The sequence below is a fragment of the Ambystoma mexicanum genome, chromosome 2q, assembly GCF_040938575.1.
Source record: "Ambystoma mexicanum isolate Mex_15411 chromosome 2q, UKY_AmexF1_1, whole genome shotgun sequence".
NCBI classification, from domain to species: domain Eukaryota; kingdom Metazoa; phylum Chordata; class Amphibia; order Caudata; family Ambystomatidae; genus Ambystoma; species Ambystoma mexicanum.
This window is the reverse complement of record NC_090924.1, coordinates 756,547,306-756,567,730: the sequence shown is the minus strand read 5'-3', so window position 1 is coordinate 756,567,730 and position 20,425 is coordinate 756,547,306. Positions and strand designations below refer to the sequence as shown.

Below are 20,425 nucleotides of genomic sequence, written 5' to 3'. Positions count from 1 at the left end.
GAAGCGGGGAAAACCGGACTTCCTGGGGTTACAAGAGACACATCTGCTTCGCAAGGATCAGACTCGCTTAAGGTTAAGAGGGTTCGATCAGGTGTTCCATGCGTCTGGTCCCACGAAAGCGGGGGGGGTGGAGTGAGGGGGGTGGCGCTGGCCATCAGAGGCACGGTAAACATCCGCGCTTGGGAGACACCCTGAAGGACAAGGAGGGCAGGTTTGTGATGGTGAGAGGCACAATTGCGGAGGAGATGTACACAATAGGGGTTATTTACGCGCCTAACACAGAGCAGGACGCCTTCCTCTGCGACCTTATGGGGAAAATAGGTGACTGGGCAAGAGGCCAGATAATCATAATGGGGGATTCGAATATAGCTTGGGACAAGGCTAAAGACAGGTCAGGGGGGATTAGAAGCCGGGGAGGAGGGGCGGTTGCCTCGGCGGGACTGAGGGATAAAGTGGTGAGTGTAGGGTTGAGGGACGTCTGGAGGGAATTAAAAGGGGACAAGGAGGGCTACACATTCCTTTCCGAAGTCCACGGGACCCAATCCAGAATTAACTATATCTGGGTCTCGGCCAATCTGGTGGGTAAAGTCAAGGAGATAGAGGTTGGGCCCATGGGAATAGCAGATCACAAAATACTGGAACTGGGAGAGAGGAGAAGGGGGTGGTGGGGTTGGAAATACCCGGAACATCTGCTGAGGGACCCTTTGATAAGGGAGGAGATAGAGGGTAAGATGAAAGAGTTCTTTGATAGCAACAAGAGAGGGGACACGAGGAAGGGTATAAGATGGGACGCGTTTAAGGCCACGTTGAGGGGGGAGATTATAGCAGCCAAGGCACAAAGACAGAAACAGCTACAGGCCTTGGAGTCCCAGCTAGAGGCAGAAGTTGATGAGGCGCGAGGCAGGGTGGCGGCGAACCCCAGTAGGATTAACCAGAAAGATTACAGGAGGGCGGTGGGACAATTGGGGATCCTACGCACTAAAAAAGCAGAGGGGGCCCTGCTTTTCGTGAGGCAAACATTTTATGCTAAAGGAAATAATGCGGACACTCTGCTGGCACGCCTCCTCCGGGGAGCTGCCTCTAGAAATACAATCATGGCTCGAAACCATGCTGACAGAGTAGCTTCGATATAATCCAAGATGTCAGCATCTACCACAGGGCGATCATAAATGTTAAAAATCAGTAAAGGGTACTTCCCTCTTGGATTAATAATCGTAACCTCCACCGCCAATACATTACCTCTCAGGTCTATCAGCACAATCACTGAGGAATTCCACCTTTTGTTCACCCCAATGAATAGACAGCCCTGGGGCGACGCAACATGCCTTTCTTGCCAATCGGTTTATACAACACCCATCCATTTTTTTAGCACCCATCAGTGTAGTTCCCTGAAGGGCGAAAATGTCTGAGCTGAGAAGATCAAGCAAGCCACCACTACACAGAAGATGGGAGTGGCCTCTTGTATTCCAACTAACATTACAATTTCACTTATTCCTGTAACCTGAACTCGGGAGGACACTTTTTAGCCACTCCCATCCTTGCAAGTTATCAAATTTAGGTGGTCCCTACTCAGGAGGTGTTGGTATAATCACTCAGCTATGGGACTGCTTACAATTACACAGGCCACATTCGCCAGAAAGCTGCGTCATTAAAACTGGCTTATCCAGTATGAGCCCTAGATAATTAAAAGACATTTTGCCTGAGTGTATTAAACCTGCTGTTTCCGGGAGGTGACAATGAATTATAGTAGCAATACCACCACCCAAACGGAGTGGCTCAATGAACTCAAAGTCACTAGACTGCAACAGTTGCAATGTCTGAACCTTAGAAAAAGTAGACAACAAATCCGAACGAATTATTTGTTTTCTAAGGCCCTTTGTTGAGTCAGCTCCAATTACAGCTATTTTGTGGTCAAGGGTAGAGGTGTCAGGTTGAGACTCTATAATTGTCTGCCGTTGATGTGCACCCAGCACAGCTTTTTTTTCCACCAAGACGTCTGCAGCAGTTCACATATATTGCCCTCCACATAGTTCTCTTCTACTGAAGACAAGCGCTCCTGATCACCACCATTGTTCTCTTTACCCTTAACCAACCAACTTGTAAGCGTTCCCACAGACTTAGCCTGTCTTTTCCGCTTCCTCGTCTCCCGTTTCCTCTGTTTTTTTGATCTATTACATATAGATGACTTTGTTGTGGAATTAAGCGGTTGGTCAATACCACCCCTCCTCCTGTGCCATTATCCCATTTTTCTTATTAGCAAGCTTGATCTGATGGCGCTTAACACGCCGTCTCTCTTTCCACGAGAGAATGGAGTCTGATATAGACTGCGTCTCCACCGTTTGTATTGGGGCATGTTGGCCATCCTGCTTGGTCCCTGAGAGATTAACTAAGAGCAGCATTGGAACTCTGAGCACTCTTCTTTTGAAGCAGGTCAGATGTCCTGGACCCCATATGTCCTGTCATCATTGCTATTAAGTCTCCCTGTTTTTTCAGATCCTCGTGGATACAACCACACTGCCTTAATAGGGTATCAGGTAATAATATCCCTATATATATGGTCGCCGTATATAATGTCGCCGGGGAAAGGTTGTGGTGACATATATATATATATAGGGACAGGGGCAGCAGGGGTTGCTGGGGTGTCCCCCGCTCCCCATGAAAAATATTTTTGAGGGGACATTATTACATGGAACCCTTAATAGTGTCTTCAAGACAAAATGCAGGACCCCAGGATCAATAGGGGAGCATGCTTTTGATGAATTAGCATAGTTACTCAGAGAAAAGAATGGGAGGAACAGCCAGCCCTGTAGCTATCGAAACTTTTTAACAGTCAGATTAAAAGATCAGGTTGGGACTTCCTGATAATCTTTGAGAGGCTTCAATGGCAATCGGGAGGGATTTTAGAATCATAGTAGCTGGTAATTTAGCCCCCAATACCACCGCCGTCTGTGAAGCCGGTGGTGGTCCCTGGGTATGATTTTGTAAGGCATCACATAAATCTAGGAGAGACGTATTGTCTATAGCAAAGCTCTCTTCCTGTAAATTCCCAGCTTCTTCATTAGTGGTAACCAGATTGAGGGAACAGTCCGTAGTTGTCACAGTGGCTACACTTGCAATTGCACCAACAGCTAGCTCTGACTCTGATACACAATGATAAAATGCAGCGATTGTACCTTGAGGGCCTCCTTTCCCTTGTTTCGTCCCTCCCTGCTTGATGGATATAAATTCCATCTTGCCGGGAGGTCATTCTCCACCGGCTCCCTCTGCGTTATACGGTTTGCCTTTTCTTAAATTCTGTGCCTTATTTTTCCTTGTAACCTGTCACGCTTACCTGAGCCTCCGCAGGAGCGATGGAGTCCACTAGCTCTTCCCTGGATTTCTACTTGCCCACTACCGCTGGAAGGGGTATCTGCCAAGAAAGGTAATGTTTTAGAGGAGATGAGCAGTCCAAAGCCTCCACCCTTCTACCCAGTCCCCACTAACCAGAAATGTAGCTCCCTCCCAACCAGGGGATGACTCACCTTTCTGTATAACTAGGCGAGCTCTCCATCCTGCTCTTGCAGGGGCGCAATGTCTGGGGTCCGGAGGGAGTTGCTGGAGATGGCCGCTTATAACGGCTGTTGTTCAGGTATGAGTTGGTTCAGTTAAATTTCAAGACCAGTTGCCTCACTGGTAGGTTTCCTTGTGCCAATGTAAGTTCTGAAACCCAGTTACCTCACTGGGTTTGGTTTAACAGGTAAGTTCTGGTACCAGGTAAGTTCAATTCCCCAGTTGCCTCACTGGGTTACACAGAGTTCCTTGCGCTGCGTGGTTTGCAGCCTGAATGCGGTCAGAGTACTGAGCGAATGTTTGCTGGGACTAACCTGGTCTTCTCTGTCTCTTCTTAGGTCCGCTGCAGGAGGTGCTGAAGTACTGGATGGAAGAAAAGGAGCAAGAGGCAGGACCAACAGCTGTTCCAGACGAAGACCGCACTCTGAAGGTGAGTGTCTGTAAGCGGTCTCAGTGCGGTATCTTAACACGCTGCAGAAAGCGAAGTAAAGTTCCGACACTGCCCGGTCTTAATCACCTGTTCTTGCTTTTCCTTTTCAGGTGCTGGTATGCTGTGTAAACCGTGGGACGAAGGCGAACAACTCCGGAGATGAACTCGTTATCGGTTCTCATTCCATCTGAAGCCGACGGTCGCAAAGTCCTCACGGGAATTCTGGTAAACAGAGAAGTTCACACAGGACTATAGGTAAGCGGAGAAGTCCACACGGGCCTCCAGGTAAGCGGAGAAGTCCACACGGGACTGCAGGTAAGCAGAGAAGTCCAGGTGAGCGTGTGAAACAGAATTCATACGAAGCGCATGTTGATCCCTAGGCGTGGTTTATATAGGCAACCACGCCCAGAGACTAGACCGCGCTGCTTGCTTTGTGCTGGGAACTCTTGTCCATGTTGGGGGAAGCAGGAAGTTCCCTTGGAAGTGATTGGATGATGGGGCTTCCCTGCTGCCATACTCTGGGTTCTCATAGCCTTAACCCATGCCACTCCCGATTGTCTCTTCCAACTATCCCTATGAACGACACAGAAAGAGGGCCTGCAAGTATGCCTCTGGCCCGTAACCATGACATAACCTTCCCTGTCTTCTTTCACTCCCCTGCTAACCCCCAGGATAACCACTTTACAGACTACTTAGATGCGCATCACTACTGCGCTGTTGCTAAGTACTTGAAGTCTGAACAAACGGCTCCTCCTCCTCCTCCAGTCAGCAGCAATGTAGAAAGACTCTCTCATCAGTGTTGAACCACAGGATAACCACTTTACAGACCACTTAGTGCACCAACCACAAAGACACTGTTGATCTGAACGGTTACTCAGGCAAAGAAGTATACCCAGATGACACAGCTTTGGAGAAGCAACCTGGCAAAAGAATAGACCAGGTATATGTTGGAGAAGTGCAAAAGAGTGGTTTTGGTACATAAAATTTAGGTTGTCTGTGGTGCTAAAAGAAAAGCTGAAGTGAAGCTGTGGCAAAGGAACTATATTTCTCTGAAATTTCTTGTTGTGGCAAAATTCATCCTGACCAAGACAATTATTGCTACTATTTGTGCATTAAGAACTTGTTCAAGAAGAAAGAGAAGCTCTATACTTTTTGTGTTGGTGTTAGGCAGAAACCTGTGCAGTTCCCTCTGGGACCACTGCAAAAGATTTAAGACTACAGGTGTTTGGCAGTAAACGCACTTGGTAGCAGTCTGTACCACACAGATTCACTTGGTAGCAGTGGCTGAGCAGTCAGACTTCCCTCAAGAAGAGTTAGGCAGTATACAGAGTATTCACAATAGGTCAAAAGAACACAGTAGAACAAGCAAACACTGACCAGAGCTTGGTGTAAAAGAGATATAATTATTTATTTAAAACCACATCTAATAAAACACAAAGGCACTAATATTAAGCAGTTCAAAAACACGGTCACTAAAAGATACACTCCCTTAAAAGAAGATTAGACAGGTCTTAAGTAAAGCCCCACTTATTTTCAGACAGCGGTGAGCGTTTAACGCAGATGGCACTCTAATAATTCGTTTAAAAAGGGAGAGAAAAGCAGAATATAAATTGAAACAGATCCCAACACTTTCACAAGAACACAGCAAGAGAGGAAGGCAGAGTCAAACCGTGAAGTTAGAGTTCAGAAAGCCGGATCCACTTTAAGAGGATCAGAACGAAATGTGTCCAAGGTCACACGGTTAAAAAGTGCACAAAAGTCTCCAAAAGGTTCAGAAAGAGCTGGACCAAAAGAAAGGGACCAGTTAGATGGTCACGGCGGCCAGCCCAATCCAGAAGGTTAAGGGATTATTATTACCTTGCAGCAATCTTTAGAAAGGGAGGCCTGGCGGACAGGGTACCTTAAAGTGGTGAGAATACTCCAGCGGGGGCAGTTGTTCCTGGCAGCGGATGCAAGTCGGTGCTTCGTCCGGGGGACTAGAGGATCTCGTCGGGGAGGAAGACAGGAGTCCGTTGCACTGCCAGGGAAGAAACCAGCCGTGGAGTTCTCGGTTAAAAGGAGCGGTCCTTTTGTTCGCGGTCCAGTGGTAAGTGGCTATCCGGTTGCCGGGGTGCTTGGCACGGGCAATTCGACCACAAGACGTCCTGGGATGAGAGAAAAAGAAGGTAAACTGGTTGTGCCCACCAGTCAGGGGAAGAAGACTCTCCAGCAGGGAGATCTTCTCTGTTGTCGGGAAGTGGCGAGTCGGTTCCGCAGGGCTCCACCGGTGGTGTCGTCGTAGCAGGTCGGCTCAGCTTCTCCCTCGTCGGATTCTCAGGTCCTGTGGCGACTTCTGAAGTTCCAGTCCCCAAAGCCCTGCTTTTATGCAGCACACCCCCATTCACTCAGCCTAGCTGTCAATCAAACATACTAAGTGGTGAGCCGGCCGGCTCACCACTTGGGCCAATCACATAAGAGTGCGACTTGAGTTACCAAGGTAACTCAGTCCAGGGTGCCTAAACCCCCTCCCACATCCCCTGTGGTACCCAGACAGAGTGGCACCACTGTTGGAGGCTTCTGTGGAGAAGCCCGCCAAAAGTGGAACAAAGGTCTCGACTTGGGTTGGAGTCACAGAAGAGAACACAAACACCATTTTAGAATCGAGTCCTGGCAAAAAATGCCAACCGGTGAATTAAAATTAAATAAATAAACCGACGGTATGTTCGAGGCTATGAGAATTAAATAATTAAAGTTGGTAGCCTCGAACAATGGGAAAATCCCATAGGGATATATTCGCGGTCGAATATAAAAAGTAGTATCCACTGCCACCAGCCAAAACTCGATCAGGGGGGACGGAGACGTGCCCCTCGACTAACAGACCCCGGGGCAATCGAATTGCCCCGACCAGTACGTCCACAATATGATGGTTTGTACTGGTTTCTGTTCATAATTTGGGACTAGTAAAGCCAATGGTGACTTTACATGCCCTGGGGGACAGTAGTCAGTCCCAGGGTATGGAGTCTATGGTGGGGTGTCACTATGACACCCTTGTGTCACTGCATGGAGGGTGCTGTGTAACACACATAGTAAAAATACATGAGACCTTATGGAGTAAAGGACCCCACAGCCCATAAAACACATTAGCAGTCAAAGGAGCACCATAAATCATGTCCAAGAGTGGGAGAAAAAGAGTCTCACTCTTGGCAGGAGAAAAAAACAAACTCCAGAAATCCAGCAACGCTGCTGGGGGACTCACTAGGTTAGGAAATTCAGCCTAAACAGAGAATTCTCCCTGGCAGTTGGAACTTTCCATTTACACAGAGAAGCGGCATAAGACGGTGCTGCAACTTTTGTTAAAACCCAGGATTTCCTTGTGTTCTTTTCTTGAACTGTGGCACAGAATCACGTTAAATCTGGGGAAGGGGAATTTGCCCAGGTTGGGAACAGAGACTGATTGCATCGTGAATGTAATGATATGTTATTTTGAACTGCTATGCATTTCCTTATTCATTTGTTGATATTGATATTTTATTTGTATGGAGCTCGTACACAAGTGTTTCAGAGCGTGACAAGGCAAGGGAGGGGAACGAGGGAGAAACAAAAACAACGATCTTACTAGGCCCAGTGACATTGAGAATGTGCAAGTGCATGGGAGAGGGAAAGGGAAAAGTGCATGGAAGGGGGGGGGAGAAGTGTAAAGTGCGGAGCAAAAGTTAAACAGATAAATAATAAAAAATAAATAATGAAAGGCAACAAACAGTGGTAGTGCAGCAAGCAAGTGGTAAGTGCTGGGTTAAAGGCAGCAGACCGAGTATGTCTGATAAGTGAAGGAAAAAAAGGGAGAGGGGGGGACTGCATGGTTACAGCTACATACCCCAGTACAAGGGATGGCTGGGAGGAAGTGCAGGTGGGTGACAGGGTGAGCTGGTACATGGGCCCGAAAGACAGAGGGTAGGCCAGGTGCACGGTTCAGAGAAAGAACAGGGGAGAGGAGGGGTGAAGGCAGAAGCAAAGATGAAGGTCTTGAGGTGCTTCCGGAACCCGAGATGGTTCTCCTCAAGTATCAGTGTGGCAAGGAGGCTGTTCCAGAGGGAGGCCCCAGCCGAAGACAGATCTACCCCCAGCTTGCTTCGTTGAAAAGCGACTGACCCTGAGGGAGTTAGAGGTAGAGGAGCCAAGAGCTCGAGAGGGGAGGTATTTCCAGAGGGATAGTTGAAGGTATTTTGTTATGTGTATAATTGTGAGGGACAGATATTGTTTTGTTAGAGTGTTTCCTTTAGTTTATTTTAGGAAGGGAAATCCTTGTCAGGATAGGGACAGCGAGGTGCGAACGGCTTCCAGCAACATAGCCTAACAGAGGTTGTATATCCAGAAGAGCGACTTGAAGTGCCCATTGATTGAAGAAATAAACTTTACTAAAGAAGTTTGTGTCGCTACTTTACGGGACTAGGTCCCTGACGCTACTGACCATTATTAAAAAAGTTGACTCCTTGCCTGGATTATCTTTCTTGTCGACTCAAGATCACATGGTGGAGAAAATTTATGAAATATGCTTCTCCCCTGAAGAAAGTTCTAGCATTTACAAGCCTGAAGAACTGAAACATGTCGGGATATGTTGACAATCAACACATTGTTTAAATGTCTAGCGGATGTTAAATGTTTTGTGTATGTGAAACTGTTAATGTTGTAAAGAAGTTTTGTGGTATATGTTCCTGTTAGATTGGTGTTATACCCACCATGTGGGTCAGAAATCTTGGGTTACAGGAAAGTTTTAAAATAAATTGGTACAACATTTTTTATTGAGTATTGAATATACAAATTAAAAAGATTCAATGTCAAAAGAGTTTTGTGTCATAATCCTAGTCCATTTTTCAGGACTTAAAGGTATGGGTGATTAGTTGTCATCCCTTTTTTCAGACAGATGAGCATTCGAATGATCTAAAGGTTTTCTACCTGATCTCCTTTGTTTACATATATATAATAAAAATGATAACACCATAGGTGTACTGCATGTAAATGGATCTTCATTCTTATTCCTACACCAGCTGCAGAATTTGTTCCAACGGCAGCGGTACAAGGACTTTGTTGCTGGCCTTCTGGCCAAAAGCAAAATCTCTATTATGTGTTCCGGGCGGTCCCAATCCTTGTATCTTAACGTCTCAGAAACCATTGTGAAGGTTGAGTGTCTTGACCTCTGGATGGAGAACCCAACCCTCGTCTCTCAAAAGAAGGTCCTTTCTTTGTGGTAGACGTATTGGAGGGAAGATGGACATGTCCAGAAGGTATGGGTACCATGTCCTCCTGGCCCAATCCGGAGCAATTAGGATCAACCTCCCGATGACTTGAGGAATGACAGAGATTGAAGGAAATGCATACAAGAGTGGAAACTCCCAGTCCACTACGAACACGTCTCCTAGAGCTTCTTTTAGGGGAAATTCACTTGAGCAGTACCGTTTGCACTTCCGGTTGACACTGGTCGCGAACAGATCCACTTAAAGGGGTTCCCCAAAGGGTGTAGATCTCTTGAAGGACTTCCTGAGCTAGTTCCCACTCATGGGAGACTACTCTGCCTGCTCAGAGCATTCGCCGTCATGCTCTCCTCTCCGGCTAGGTGAACTGCTGATAGGGAGATTCCTTCTTTACTTGCCCAGAACCAGAGGTGCATTGCCTCTCTGCAGAGTGGTAGTGACCCCACACCGCCTCTCTTGTTGAGGTAGGACATGGCCACTGTGTTGTCCGTCATTATCAGGACGTTCTTCCCCCGCAGAGAGGGCAGAAAGGCTTTCAGCGGTAGATTGCCCATCAGCTCCAACAGGTTGATATGTAGTTTGGACTCCAATGGAGACCATCGACCGCTGATTGTCAGGCAGTTGATATGCGCTCCCCACCCTGTGAGTGAGGCGTCCGTTACTACCTTTATCTCTGGCCATGGTTGCCAAAAAGGTTCTCCCTTTACAATGCTGTCCTCGCAGGCCCACCACAGGAGATCCTGAGCGACTCTGCTTGCAACCTGAAGGGGATCCGATATCCTGCCTGAGAATTGAGACCACTGAGTCCTGAAAGCCCACTGGAGAAATCTCGTTCTCAGGCGCGCCTCAGATGGCAGAAAAATGCAGGACGCCGTGAGGCTGACCACCCTCAGAAAGTTGAAGGCCGGGAGACGCTGGGCACTTTGGAATTTGGTGACCATCAGCAGAATGTCTTGAGACCTCACCTCTGGTGGTGAGGCTTTTCCCAGGATGCATCTAGGACTGCTCCAATTAATAGGAGCTTTTGAGACAGTATCTTGTGAGACTTCTTGAAGTGGAGGGAGAAGCCCAGTCTTTGAGGAGAATGACAGGTGGAGCTGAGATGTTCCAGGGCCTGTTCAGGTGAACGTGCCCTGATCAGCCAATCGTCCATGTAGGGGTAGACGAGAATCCCCCCTCTCCCGAGACTTGCTGCGACCACCACCCTTAACTTGGTGAAAACCCTCGGGCCGGAGGTCAGCCGAAATGGCAGAACTTGAAACTGATGATGAGAACCGCCAACGCCAAACCTCAGGAACCTTCTGTGCTTGTGATATACTGGTACATGGAAGTATGCATCCTGAAGGTCTAATGATACCATCCAGTCCTGAAGCTGGAGGCCTGAAGGGTCTGAGAAAGGATAACAATCTTGAACTTGTCCTTACTGAGGAACTTATTCAAGTCTCAATTCCAAGATGGGTTTCAATCCTCCGTCCTTCATGGGAATCAGAAAATACTTAGAGTACCAACTCATGTTCCTCTCCGCTACAGGTACTGGTTCTATAGCACCTTTCTCCAGCAGAGTTAGTATTTCCTGCATAAGGAGCGGATCTGGAACTTTGAAAGAGCTGTTCCCTGGGGGATGGTTCTGAGGCTTTTTTTTAGAAAGGGAAGGCAGTAACCCTGGGCAATTGTTTCCAATGGCCATGCATCTAAAGTAATGCCTCGAAATTCTTTCAGATGCAGTGAAAGTCTGCCTTCCGCTTGGGTCTTGTGAACTAAGACCTCAGAGGTTTTGAGGCGTCTGGAGCAGTGGCTGATGGTAAAGCAGCCACTGCCTGGGGGTTCTAGTACCTCTTCCCCGTCCACCACAGGGGAATCTTTTCTGACCTCTTTGATTGGACAGTCCTCTCCCGCTTCCAACTGAGGAGTAAAAGCGAAAGGACCTACCCCTCAAAGGTGTGCCGGTGGTGCAGTTTTGCGTTTGTGTAATAGCAGCACGAAGGGACTTTGCTGCCGCTTTAGGGGTCAGTCATTTCTCCAGGCTCACGTCAAGCTTGCTACCCAATAAATGTGTGCCATCAAAGGGCATGTTAAGTAATCTGGATTGCATATCTCGAGCAAAACCGGATTTTCTTAACCAGGCAAATCTGCGCATAACTGCACTAGCTGCCATGGACCTGCTGATGTAGTCAGCAGTGTTGAGACCTGTCTGGAGGGATTCACCCATTGCATCTTTCCTATCATTGACTAGATTTAAAAATCTATCCCTTTCCTCCCCTTCGGGGATATCATCAGCCGCCATTGCTACACGTTCCCAAATAGTGTGAGTGAATCTGGCCAACGTGCACATAGAATTTGCTGCCTTAAGGGCCATACTTCCCGCAGAAAGAACCTTCTTGGCCCAAGTGTCGTACTCCTCGCCATCTCTGTATGGGTATGCATTCTGTTTTGAGGTTGATTTGGCAGGTTGTACCACTAAACTTTCAAGAGTGGGATGTTTTGACAAGTAACTGGGGGCAATACTGGATGCCCTGTATTTAGATACACATTTTTTATTTACTCTGCTGGAATCAATTCTGGCGTCTCCCAATTAGTACTCACTCTCCATTGCAATGCCACATGAAAAGGAAGAATGGGGTCCTCCTGGGGTCCCTTATCTAGGATGTCAGATAGATCATCCTGTTTGTATATTGGTGTTGGTCTTTCCACCCCATATACTCTACCACCCTGGACACATTAACTGTCTATAAGTGTTACGCTCACCTGGTCTCTGCGGAGGCGTTGGGGCACAGTTGCAGCCCTCCCGGGGGTGAGGTCGTTCGAGTCCGACTTCGGCATCTGCGCTTATGTGGTGACTGGTGGTAATAGGTGATGCTGCTCGGGACTGCTACTGCGTGGAGAATAGGGGGCGTGAGTATGATAGCTTATGCGGCTGATCCCCATCCAGACCCCTTCTCCCAAACCGTGGTACCCCTGGGATGCGCTGTCCCTGGAAAGCTCACCTGTTGATTTGTTTTGTCGAGCACTCCGTCCTGCTGCTTCTGGCAGAGGCGCTTGTATGATCTGGACCGAGTTCCTTCACTGGTCCCTTGCACGTGGTAGTCCAGTCCTGCTGCGAATAAGCCACTATACTTCAGGTAAGTGTTCCCGTTTGCCTTTGTTTATCCTTGTCTGTTTTTGTTGTATTGTAAAGTTTGTTGTCTTGTATTGCTGTCTGTTCCACTTTTGATGTTTGCTCTTTTGCTTTCTTCCCTTGCAGGTGATGTTGCCGGCCCGGCAGAAGCTGCAGAGCTCGAGGCGACAGCCGGAGGGAATGAGGAACAAAGCCGCAGCGGTACAGTAGCTGGTAAATTGTTAACTAGGGGGTGCGCAGGGTTCAAATGCGGCACGGCCCTAGGACGGATGTTCTAACCTTGTCTTTCTTCTTCTTCACAGGGTCCGAGTTCGTGGATGCGGAGTGCGGTGCTTTGCGGGGGCCGTAGCCACCTGCACCACCAAACTCTCCGGAGTGGGGTGCGTGGTCAAGTAGCAGGGGCCGCCACTGGCTGGGCGATATTTCTTCGGCAAGGACTTGCTCACTGCCGGGAGACTGTCCGGAGAAGTCCAAGCCGCAGCAACCCTTCTCTGCAAGGCCATTTGGAATGGCAGTACCGGGTCAGTTGGTGGACCTTGGTCGAGGATATCAGTCAGATCATCCTGCTGAAAATCCCCAGGGGGGGGCAGACCACCCCAGGTAATCCGTGACCCTCGACATCAGGCGCCGGTAAGAGGAGTCGGCATGCGTGCCAGGCTCAGGCCTACCAAACTCCACCTCCGGAGAGGTGTTCAGCCCACTGGCGCAGGTCCTCAAGCTGGCTATGACCAGAAAGGAGCCCATCAGGAACCTCTGCAGGAACCTCACCTTCCTCAGACCCCTCATCCACCTCAAAAATATAATCCAAAGGCTGGAAAGAGGGTACAGAAAAAGGAACAAAGGCATGTTTAGCGCTGGCCAGAGCCTTTCTGGGGGGTTCCACCGTGCCACGAGGTACCCCCGACAAAGCTGACTCAAAAGGCGTCGAGGGCATCGACGGAATCAGCGTTGAGCGCAGCACCGATGGCTTCGGCGGCGTCGACACAGGCCTCGAGGGCGGAGCCCCGAGCGTGTCTCTCGACAGCCTGGGCGCCGATGTTATCGACGACTTCCTCAGAGGTGGAGCCTCGAGAGAGTCTGTCGATGATCTCGGCGCCGCCGGCGTCGATGTCTTCTTCAAAGACTTCACAGGTTCTTGCGGTCTCGAGGGCGTCGAGGAACGGGACCTGGAACGGACATGCCTAGAGCGACCATCCTTGTCCGACCGGGACCTCGAAGGTGCCTGGTGGTCGCGACGACTGCTCGAGCCCGAAGGCGGACGAGCGGTGTCTCTAGTACGGCCACGGCCGGCGTCCTCAGATGGCGCGGACAGACCAGAGCCCTGCGATTGAAAAATCACCAACATCTGCATTCAGAAGGAATCCCATTCCTCAGGCGTGGAATGCTTGTTGGGACAAGCAACCCGCCGACGGCGGAGTCCTCGGACGAGGAAGGCGACCTGTGACGGCGCTTCCTGGAGTGCCTTGAAGAGGCAGAGGAATGGCGGGACCGACTCCCAGACCGAGAACCCCCGGACTCACGACAACAATGCGGAGAGTCGCCCCTCGAAGCATCCGTCGAAAGACCAGTCGAACGCGACTTCCAGGGCTTGGCCACCTTACCAACCGACAGCTTCTTCTTACGCTCCTGCAAGGCCTTCGATATGAGCGATTGGCAGTCGACACAGTCATCCGTATCATGGTCATCCCGAGGCACCAGAGGCAAGCGTCGTGCGTGTCTGTCAGCGACATCTTGGACCCGCACACCCGACACTTCTTAAACCCGGACCGCGAGGTGGAAGAAGCCGAAGACATCATACAATATTCAATGAAGAAACAGGTCCGAAGAACCGAAAGAACAGGATTCAGTAGAATCGAGGCGTGCCGAGATCTCCGAAGCGAACACGTTCGCGGAAAAAACAGAACTGAGGCTACGGGTGTCGCGCGTCCTACTTCTAACATCCGGTGACGTTGGCTCGACGGAGGACCTCGAGGACAGCATATCGACGTCATCGACGCAGGAGGAAGGACGCAGAAAGATTTTCCGAAGCAGCACAGCTGTGGTGATTACTGTCATAGATATGGAATACGTCGGAGGACCCAATCCCCTCGGATATATATTTTCTGTGACCCTCGATGGAGGTGCCGAAATCTTTGACACAGTAGACTGTGAGGACTTCGACACAGACATCGAGGGCTTGTCTGACGCCTTTGGCATTGAGGACCTGCCACGGTCGGATGAGGAGTCTTTCTGCACCGATGGCGTCAAAGACTTTTTCCTCGAGGAAGATTTGTCTCAACTCAAGGGATCCTTTGACCGCTCTGTCAAGAAGACTGTTCTTTGTCTTCCGGGCCTGAAGGAGCACGGTTTTTGCCCTTATCTTTTTTCTTGTCGAGTTTTTCGACTGGGCATGGCTTTCATGAGTTGTAGAGGGTCAAGGCTACATTCTCAAAAACTTGCATAATTTTAACTCTGAACTTCTCCCACTCAGCTGGAGAGGCCGATTTCGTCAGGCATTTAACCCGTTCTGGGGAGGAACTCGGCGAGGAAGACGGCAACCTATCGTGCCTTTTCCCCGACCGTCGTGAAGATGACGAGTGGTGAGAACCACTGTGTGATCTCGACTTCTTTGTCTTTTTACGACGAGGAGATACTTTTCTCGACTTGTCTAAAGACACTTTTTTTGATTGGGTCAAAGAGGATTTTGACCTACTTGCCGCTAACTATCCTTTTCGCTCTTTCAGGGCTTTTCCCGTCATCAATAGGCAGGCATTACAGTCGAAGGTAGCGTTAGAGGAACCGAGGCACCACAGGCACACCGAATGGGGGTCCGTAAGTGACAACTTAGCCCCACAATCTTGCCACTTCTTAAACCCTGATCTCGGAGTCGAAGACGCCGATGACGATGCCATTTTCAACAATATATTCAAAGATTCTCGATATGGAACAGAAGCGTACCGTATCCAAAGCGATAACTTACACCGGATAAATGGAACTGAAGCCAACGGTTGCTGCGTGCACTTTATACCATTGATGACATCAACATTGAGATGGGGGCCTCCGAGGGACATTGAGTCGACAGGCATCGACGCGCAGCACCCTCTGCTGGAAATAATTTCCGAAGCAGCTGAAGCTAGATATGGAAATATCATAAAATGAGGAATACGTGGGAGGACACAATCCATTCGAAATATTGTTTGTGCAACGCTGGAGTGCTGTCCCACGGTTCCAGCCGGGTCTCTATGGTTCTCCTTGAAACATCTGTGTGTCACAGCTATTCTCTTTTCAGGGAAACTTTCACATTTCCCCTTCCGGTAGTCTGGGGTTCTTTCAGTCTCTTCCTTCCACACTCTGGGGCTTCTCTCGATCTCTTTTTCCCACTCTGGGACTCTTGGTTCTTTCACGCACACCGGGCTTCTCTCGGTCTCTCTTCCCCACTGCGTGCCTTCTTTGCTCTTCCCCCATACTGGGGTGTCTCTCTGTTTCTCTCACCACTCTGGGGCTTCTCATTCTTTCCCACACCAGGGCTACCTTCTCTGGCATTGCCACCCACCTCCCATTCCTTGCAAGCCACCTCATACCGGTATATGAGTGATACTCCTTGGGAGGGTTATGTAGGCTGACTGTCCCTTGTCTCATGCAGAGCTGCTTACGCAACTCCTCAACTGTACTCAGTCTTCTCCTGGTTCTCGCTTGCTTGTTGTGGCAGTTTGTGGGCAGTTCGTCCTCTGAGCTCTGCCTCGGCCCGCTCAGGTGCCGCAATCTTGCTTGTGCTGCCACAAACTATGCCTCTGGTTTCTTACCTGCCGGGCCACGTTTCGCTCTCCTAGTGCTGCCCTCTGGGAGCGATGACATTTCTGACATTCAGTCTCTCCCAGAGTCTCTCCTCCCAATGTGTGCTGCAGCATACTTAAAGTCTGCTGGCTATGCAGATACTCCTTTCTGATTGGTTTCTAACCTGACTCCAGGAGGCTGTTTTTCCGCCATTTTGCGGTCTTCCCTAAAGAGGATGAACTAAAGTTAGGATCAGAAGCCAAGTCAGCCATTTTTAAAGGGTTCTCACACACCTTAGTTCCTGCATAACCCATAAATGTGTTAAGTTTCTGGGGTGGAAGGGGAATGATGACTCAACTCTCTCTCTGGGGTTTCCCTGTTCCTTAAGGGGGAGTCACCGTCAGAGAGATTCCGCTTATCCTGTCCTTGGAGGGGGTGTTAAGCATAGAAGGCTCACCTCCCTAATCCCAAATCAGGTGGCTCCCCCTTGGGGAGTGGTGGCAAACTCCTTGGATTTGTCACAATATTTTCTCTTAAAAATACACAACTAAAATGCATTGAACATCGAAGTAAGTGACTAGCATCAGATGTGTGGAATTATTCAGAGAAACAGAACAATCAAATACAGGGTTCCTTGCCAAAAATGTGGGATAGAAAAAGGCAGGAAGAATGTGGGAGGAGTTGTTTAATGACTTTCTGCTTGTAGGGTTGCCTGTGTGTTTGAAAGGAAGCACTCTTTGCTTCCTCGATCATAGCAGAAGTCAAGGGTGGGAATCACTGATGGAGATCCAGGGACACAAAAGGGATGTTAGGAAGGTGAATTTGTGTAAATCTTATGAGAATTGGCATCCACCGGAGTGCAGTGTTGGGAAGGAGCTTGCGCCTTACTTCATTCCCAAGCACTTTAGAATCAGGCAAGACTTCTTTTGACTGTTTCTAAGCACTAGAGCACTAAGAAAGCCTTTTTCATGCAAATATAATTGCACACACAGACATGGACTAAATGAAGGCAGTTATTTAGATATAAGGTGCAAATAACTATTTGCTGAATACGTTTGTAAATGTTAAATTTAGTTTTTCTCAAAGCACAATAGAGAGCGGCAGGCTCTCTGCCCAAAGGAATGTGGCCTGCGCTAAAAATGGATCGCAGCGCATGCAGTGTTGCATCACTGAGTAGCTCTGGCACAGCACACGAAGTGGCTCACAAGCTGTAGACTGTCTGTCAAAAACCCATGTATGCTGAAATGGGATTGTACATGCTCAATGCACGACATGCAGAATTATGAAAAACAAGCGTTTAAGGGGAATTACTGGACCAGATAAAAATATGAGGAGAATGAATGAAATAGGGAGAGCAAGACAGGATTATGTTTTTATATATAAATGTTCATAATGTAGCAAAATGAAGAACAGGTGTTACAGTGTATTCTTGTATAGGCTAGAAATATGTTAAGTAGCATGGCCTAAAATCACTGACCATGAAGAAAGGAAGACTTTGCAGCACCCCTTGTAGGGGAGAAGGACAGTGTTGGATAGAGCCATGCCATTATCCAGTGACCAAGTCAAGAAGTATATAAGCTCCTGTCTGGCTCCAGTCTGCAGGAGCTTGGAGCGGTTCAGGGACAGAACTGTCTGTCCTTCAAACTCTATCCATATTCTTGCACTGTAGTACTCCTTTCCATTGATGCACAGCCCTGCATTGCTCCAGAGCTAGGTTCACGCTATATAAAACCCAGCATACACATACATGCATAAACAATGACAAAAAACAGGCAAACATAGCCAATTTGTGGAACACTGCTCAAACCAGACCTTTAAGAGATATTCAGAATAATTGGAAGAAGGCCCTCTCTAGAACACTACCGGATTCCATTTCAGCAAGCCACAAAGGCACCTAACAACCTCAGAAAAATAGAGACTGTCAGAGGAGATGGAGATAAGTTCTGAAGGCTGACACGGCATGTGGGAGTGTTTGCGTTGAAACCAAAGTTGCATGTTAGAGTTGCTTTTCTCAAAGTCCAAATGGGAAAAAAGATTCTACTAAAGAACTAACATATAAACAAAAAGGGCTCCACAAGAAGCGGAGGATCTATACACTGAAATATATCTTGATGCAACCATGTTGAGAATGGAATTGTAGGTTACTTAATGCAGGCATAGTGATTCTTGGTGTTCCTTAATTACCTGTAAAATTGTTAACTTTAATAGAAAATCAAAAGAAAGAAAACGCCTTTATAATATTCATCACGCATTAATGGACAAAACAAATAAAACTGTTTAAATGGTTAAAAAATCTATTCATGTAAAATATTAAAACATATTTTACTCTGGAAGAATGTCTTTGGAATGTATTACATCAAAAAGAGTTAATCTCATGATGGATTGTTTTTTTGTTAACTACAAATAATGGGTGAAGGAGAATGTGCCTGCTATTTTCTTCCTTAACAAATTCATCCCTCACGCTTCTGTTAGAGCCCTGCCAAATCAAATGCTCATGCTCATGCTTCTTTTCTCTGTATCACCAAGTGCCACTACTTCTAAAAAAAGAAAACTCAAACTTTTTTTTACTTTTCATTCTTAGGTCAGTTATGTTTAAACTTAAAGGGTTCCAACAATAAAGTTCACTCAGATATTAATCATGTTAATATTTTCCACAGGAGATTTTAAACACCAAGCTGCCAAAACAAAACATACAACCGCCATGCCAAAACACAGCATCTTACATAGCATTTTAACACATACTAAAATGTGAATGCCTGTGTATGTTTAAATGTTACGCAGATCTTAAAACACCTCATTACTTATGCGTTGCATACATTTTTGTTCCACCCAGAAAGAGAATAGCAAACAATGCTGGGTGAAGAAAAAGGTTTTTGTTCCAAAGCACATCTTGTACTCATTTTATAATTAAGCATTTAACTATTAGGAGCAGAAAAGTCACTTTACCATGGAGGAAAGATAGGTTCATGTTGAGCTGGAAGCAGCCGTCACTAATAGACAGGCTAGCTTCTTGGGATCCAAGTTTCCAACTAGATTGCTTTTCGGCATAATCTTCTTCAAGTAACACAGCAACCACCTTAAAACAAAGTGTTTAAAAGTATTGTGAAAAAAGAATGGTACGACTGTTCACTCGTCCAGCAGGTCAATAACAAGAAAAGAGATTTAGAGATTCTTTACAGCAACTAAAACATATTGTTATTCCTGCCACACCAAAAACAGAACATAAAACGAGAATCACATTATGCAAATTATACCAATTATATATCAATTATTATCAATTATGAAATTAAAATGAGAAAGTGAGATTTGTCAGAGGTAAGCAAGGGTTGTGTGACAAATGCATTTGTGAAGCAAGCACAGGATTTTAAATGTAATTCTACCTTTTTCAAAAAGGTAGCAGGCGCCCCTCTCCAGAAAGAACATGGCATGTTAACCTGTTCTATGGTTTTATCCCACTTTGTTAGTTCGCAGCCATCACTTTTTTCTCACTGTACCTGTCACAGATGGGAAATATCCATTTGCATATCAGTCTTTGTCCCACCCACATTAGTTGAAGGTAATTCTACCTTTAAATAAGATCCAATGATCCAAAGTAGAGAGGACCAGAGAGGACCATGGGGTTGGGATACTCTCTTCAAGAGCCCACAATAGGATGAATGGCCATGTTTTGGGTAAGCTGAAGCGTCAATATAGAGGAGGTGGGGAGAGCTTGCCATAGACAATACAGGATTTTATGAAAATTAATAAAAACAATGGACTGTAGAGCTGCAGAATCAAAGATAGGATATGTTTCACTTTTATTAAACGAAAGAAGCAAGTCTTTTTGGTTTTGACAATTTGAGTTAAGTGGAATAAGGGTCAGGTCCATCCAGAAACCTACATTTGGCATTTGTGGTAGTTCAGAGATAGTGATAGGAATCAGATAACTGGACATGGCTCAACATGCTCAGCTTAATTTTTAAAACATTTTAAAAAACTATTGCGATAGTGGAAATACCCTATTCACAACAAAGTAAGGTACTTGTCAGGACGTTGTGCACAACTTAATCTGTCCACTCACCCAATCAACAAATAAGGAGAGTTGGAGAAATTACCTTACTGTAATGTCTATGGATTCTGCTCCTGCAGATTCCTCATCATGATAGATGTTCATCTCCAGCTTCGCTGCAGGTGGCGTAGTGGACCTCGACTCGGCCATCGATCGTCATTCTGTCTTGTCTGGCTCTTGATCGTCGGTTCCGGATGTCACGTCAGGCATCGTATATGTACCACGTCACTACGCCCACACCTCAGTTCCTGTACATTTTCCCCTTGAGATTGAACGCTGCAGAAGAACCACCACAGGAGAAG

General features: G+C 47.3%; 1 protein-coding gene across 3 annotated transcripts in view; it reads right to left on the bottom strand.

The window, feature by feature from the left end:
* The window catches only part of DYNC2I1 (dynein 2 intermediate chain 1), a 2,286,904-nt gene that overhangs the window by 1,115,327 nt on the left and 1,151,152 nt on the right, over nucleotides 1-20,425 (bottom strand). For all 3 annotated transcript variants that reach the window (XM_069647988.1, XM_069647989.1, XM_069647990.1), the window contains one exon: nucleotides 19,022-19,151. In XM_069647988.1, the coding sequence (XP_069504089.1) occupies nucleotides 19,022-19,151 (130 nt within the window). The remainder of the gene's footprint in view (nucleotides 1-19,021; nucleotides 19,152-20,425) is intronic.